The sequence below is a fragment of the Mus caroli genome, chromosome 18 (genome assembly GCF_900094665.2).
Source record: "Mus caroli chromosome 18, CAROLI_EIJ_v1.1, whole genome shotgun sequence".
NCBI classification, from domain to species: Eukaryota; Metazoa; Chordata; class Mammalia; order Rodentia; family Muridae; genus Mus; species Mus caroli.
In genome coordinates this window covers 70338518-70343212 of record NC_034587.1, presented here as the reverse complement: position 1 = coordinate 70343212, position 4695 = coordinate 70338518, and the positions used below count along the sequence as shown (strand labels likewise).

At 46.3% G+C, this 4695-nt stretch overlaps 1 protein-coding gene across 5 annotated transcripts in view; it reads right to left on the bottom strand.

Moving 5' to 3' along the window:
- Positions 1–794: 794 nt before the first annotated feature.
- Mro (maestro) overlaps positions 795–4695 on the bottom strand; it is a 21551-nt gene continuing 17650 nt past the window's right edge. For 4 of the 5 annotated variants that reach the window (XM_021150832.1, XM_021150834.1, XM_029471778.1 and 1 more), the window contains 3 exons: positions 3039–3194; positions 2339–2446; positions 795–2032 (listed from right to left, as the gene is read on the bottom strand). In XM_021150832.1, the coding sequence (XP_021006491.1) occupies positions 1979–2032; positions 2339–2446; positions 3039–3194 (318 nt within the window). In that variant the 3' untranslated portion in view covers positions 795–1978. The remainder of the gene's footprint in view (positions 2033–2338; positions 2447–3038; positions 3195–4695) is intronic. The other variant, XM_021150835.1, reaches the window with a different exon arrangement.

Genomic DNA, 4695 nt, shown 5'->3' with positions numbered 1-4695 from the left:
CTCACGCCTTCAAGTGACCTTTCCACTTTATTCTCCCAATAGCTAGAACTAGAAGGATGCACATTACACTGCTGTACCTGGCATGCTGCTGCACATGGATGAAAACTGATTATGAGCGATGAGACCCTTCAGATGAGCGAAGATGGGCCATCAAAACGTGGGTGCATTTGTCAAGAAATTGTTAACAAGAGTATATATTGAGTTCAAGTCATTCAGTGTAGATTTGGAATGGATGCATAGTGAACTTTAGAAATGACCCCTGAATATATGGTCTTAGTGTGTGCAGACCAGAGTAAAAGTTACCTTGGTTAACTGGAAAAGCAGAAGCAGGTGGTGGTGTCCATAGTTTTATTTCTCACATGTTTAACCATGGAGAATTATTCCAGGAGCCTCAGTCCCAGAACTCAGATCATGTGGATTTAAGTTCTACTTCGACGATTTATCTTGGGCAAGTTACTTGGTTTCCTCTGTGTTCTCCTCCATGAAGAGAAAACTAGAATAGCATCTATCACTGGGGTCAGCAAGATGGCTCAGCACATAAAGGTGCTTGCTGCCAGGTTTGACCACGTGAGTTGGATCCCTGGAACCCACATGGTGGAAAGAGAGAACTGACCCTCTCAAGTTGTCACCCAATCTCCACACACACCATGACACATGTCCACTCCCAATAAATAAATAATAGTACCTGTTGCATACAGTTGTTGCATTGATGTTATCTTCAAAAAGTTATTAGTGCCAATCTTACTGTCCTATTGCTCCAAAGAGGCACCATGACCTAGGCAACTCTTATAAAAGGAAACATTTAATTGGGGGCTGGCTTACAGCTTTAGAAGGTTAATTCATTATCATCATAGCAGGAGTAGGCAGGCATGGTGCTGAAAGCACTAATTGAGAGCTTTACATCTTGCAGGCAATAGGCAGGGGGAGAGAGAGAGAGAGAGAGAGAGAGAGATAACAAGAGGTGGGGGAGAGAGAGACTGGGCCTTGCTTGGGCTTTTGAAGTCTCTAATTCCATCTCCACTGATATACCTTCTCCAACAAAGACACACCCTCTAATCCTTCCCAAACAGTTCCACTAACTAGGGACCAAGCATTCAAATATGTGCGCCTAGAGGGCCATGCTCATTCGAACCACCACAGTACCCAATGAGTTGTAAGCACTCTCAGTAAACGTTGCAGTTTTTATTCTGTACGTTATCATCACCCTGTAGATGGCGTAGAGCTTCAGCAACATTTCTTCTCATTCTTTTTAAAGATGATTTTCAGGCAATGACATTTTAAGATCATCAGATATTAAAAGACAATGTTGTAAGCCAGCTTCTTGGTCTCTTGGTCGGTAGCAAATAGCAAAGTATCAAAAAAAAAATACATTTTTTAAATGCTTAAGGTAACAATGATTTTCCCAAGCCTCAGAGGTTACATATTAGAAATGTGTGTCACCTGACAAAGAGGAACTGAGAAAGGAGCTTTTAGGACATCAAGTATGTTGAATGTTTTAAGGACGTGTGCATTTATTGGGCTGGGGAGATGGCCTAGTCAGTACAAGTAGGTGGAGGGGCCTGAATTCGGCTCTCAGAATGCATATTAAAAAAACAAAACAAAAACAAAAACAAAGTTGGTTCACTGGAGTGTAGTTATAATCCCAGTGCTGGCTCACCAGCCACCACGCCTAGTCTAATCAGCAAGCTCCAAGCCAATTAAAGATCCTGTTTCAATGGAAAGGTGAGTGGTGACTGAAGAACAGTATGTGACCTCCACAATCATGTGCATATATGTGTGCACGCGAGTGCATAGAATTTTACTTCAGGGGCAGAGATACACTTCCAGGGTGACTTTTCTGCCCTCAGTTGCTCTCTGACATCCTCTTTTCCATAACAATCACTTGAGAGTCAAAGAGGTATCCTATGAGACCGAACAGAGGAAGAACCATGCCTGGGCAGGGCACTCACACGGGCCACTTTCTCTGCTGCTCCGGACTTTACAGGATTTTATTCGAATAGAAGAACAGCAGGACCTCTGGATGGCAGTGGCTCTGAAATTAGAAATGTAAAAAGGTACACGTGAGGGGGTGGTTGCCGTTCAGGATACTGGCAACAGAGGCAGGAGTGAAAACAGCCAATGACTTGAACTGAGCCAACAATAATATTGTGTGTGGATCATCTTGCAGGCACCCTGCCATCTACATCTTGTTGCGGATCCATTGCAGTTATAATGCTAGCTTGAGTTATTTTAGGGGGTGATGGGAGGTAAGTTTCTGATGCACTGGGCCACTTCCAGTGTTACGGGCCCGAAGGCGAGAGACCCCCAGGAGAATTCTCTCCTGCCTTGGCTCACTCACCAGCTGCCGGGAAAGCCTGCGGTTCTTCTGATCTTCTTCACTTTGGAAACTCGGCTCCTTTCTGGGTTTCAGATACGGGACACAGGCTCGAACAGTCATTTTGCAAGCCTGGGGGAAATGACATGGCTGTCCGATTGCTTAAACTATTAGAAAATTCTAGAATCCCGGGCTGGACAGGTGATTCTGAAGAAACACAGCCCGACTACCGTCAGGGCCACTGAGGCTGGGAAAGTAATTCTTGGGTCATTCGTGAATGAATCTAATAGGAGTTCTGCTCATGAGACAACCATGACTTGGTCTGCGGCACAGGCAGAGGGCTCGGCTCTGCGATGTACACAGCCCCTACACTGCACCCACGATCTCTCTTCCTCCCTCCCGCTCCCCTCTCCCAAAGGGATGTGGTAGAGCTCCTTGCACCCGGTGATTCTGAAGAATTCAACCAGCCTCATGATCTTCTGGAGACCTGGCCTTTCTTAGCTCTCCGTCTAGCACTGGCAGGAGTTGGGTAAAAGCAGAGGAAAGTCAAAGAGCAAGCGGGCAAGACGGTCCACTGGAGGCCCCTTTGCCCAGCTTTACATAGACGGCCATTCTAACTGGCAGGAACCCCAGGGCCTGGCTTCTCCACTTAGCAAAGCTTCCACCACCCCCTCTCTAGGGACAGCCAAGATTTCACATTGTGAGAGAAGAATTTCAGTCTCACCTTGGCAACCTTAGGACTTTCATCCTGCAAATGACTTAAGAGCGAATCTTGGGTCTGGTTAACTTGCTGAGTGAAAAATTTCTTCCACCTCCACCCAGCAAACGAGGCCAACTGCCCAAAGAGGACAAAGGCCGAATACCGCACGCTGTCGTCCTCCTGTGGGTTTTCATAACCAGAAAACAGAGCCAGGTCTTCATCATCAGACCTCCATCTGAGTGGACCACAGTCATCACTAGTTATACATTAAAGGGTGGACATCATTGCCAAGGTCCTGTCTCTTTATTCAATACACAGACACGGCCTTAGACACCTTGACTTTCCTTTCAGTCTGTCTGGAAGCTGCTTCCTGACATCGCCTAAAGATTTCCTGCTTTCTCAGCTCTTTTTTGTTTGTTTGTTTTTTGTTTTTTGGTCTTTTTTGTTTTTTTCCATTTTTACTTTTTTTGTTTTCTTTTTTTTCTTCTTGCTTTCTCACCTTTCCTTTCCCTCCCATTTCCTCTGTCTCCCTCTCTCTCTCCCTTCCTTCTCCTCCTCCTTCTTCCTTTCTCCTTCTCCTCCTTCCCCCCTTCTTCTTCTTCCTTTTTTTTCTGAGTCAGGGTTTCTCTGTATAGCCCTGGCTGTCCTGGAACTCACTTTGTAGACCAGGCTGGCCTCAAACTCAGAAATATGCCTGTCTCTGCCTCCAAAGTGCTGGGATTAAAGGCATGCGCCACCACGCCTGGTCTTCCCCTCCTTCTTTTTCTTCTCTCTCTCTCTCTCTCTCTCCTTTTTCTTCTCTCTCTCTCTCTCTCTCCCTTCTTTTTCTTCTCTCTCTCCTTCTTTTCTTCTCTCTCTCTCCTCATCTTCCTCTTCTGTCCCTCTCTCCTCTCCCTCCTGCCCTTCATAACTCACCATCTCTCTTCTCCCTTCTGCATTTCTCCTACAGATCAAGGAAATAAAGATCCTGAGTCTCCCCCACCCCCAACACCCTCTCCACTCTCCCTGCACCTTCTCTCATCTCTTAGCTCTTCCCTGAGAGTCCATCACCTTCTTTTCTTCCACATAAATGATTTACTCTGCATATCTGCCTTCTCAGGCAAGAAAGGGCATACCCAGAGATAGGCAGCCAACCCAGTCCCCTGACCTTGGTACACAGATTTTTATATCAGCACCTTACAGTCCTGTCCAGGGAAAGCAAGGAGCACGTGGCGGGGGGGGGGGGGGGGCCCCCCCAAAGGAAAAGAAGCAGCTAGAACTGGGTCACAAGGACTTGTCCAGAAGGAGACAGCACTGATCATTTTGTGAGGCATTCAAAAATATATTTTAGCAGAAGCAACTTGTGTAAATTGCCTTAGCATAGTGCTCTGTGCATTATCCTATTCAGCGTGTATTCAGGTTTAAATCAAGGTAACTAAAATGTAGTGAGGACTTGTTCCAGCTAAACCCTCCCCCCGAGGCTGCCATATAGAAATGCACAAGCTAGGTACCTGTCCCAAAGAGCATGATAATCATCTACTGGGGTGCACACGTCCCAGCTAACAGTGCATGAAGCTAGTCATGTTCAGAATGTAACTCTCACGTAAATTCTGTCTTTAGTCAATGGTGGTCATGATGGTGGTAGTGGTGGTGGTGGTGGTGGTGGTGGTGGTGGTGGTGGTGGTGGTGATGATGATGGTGG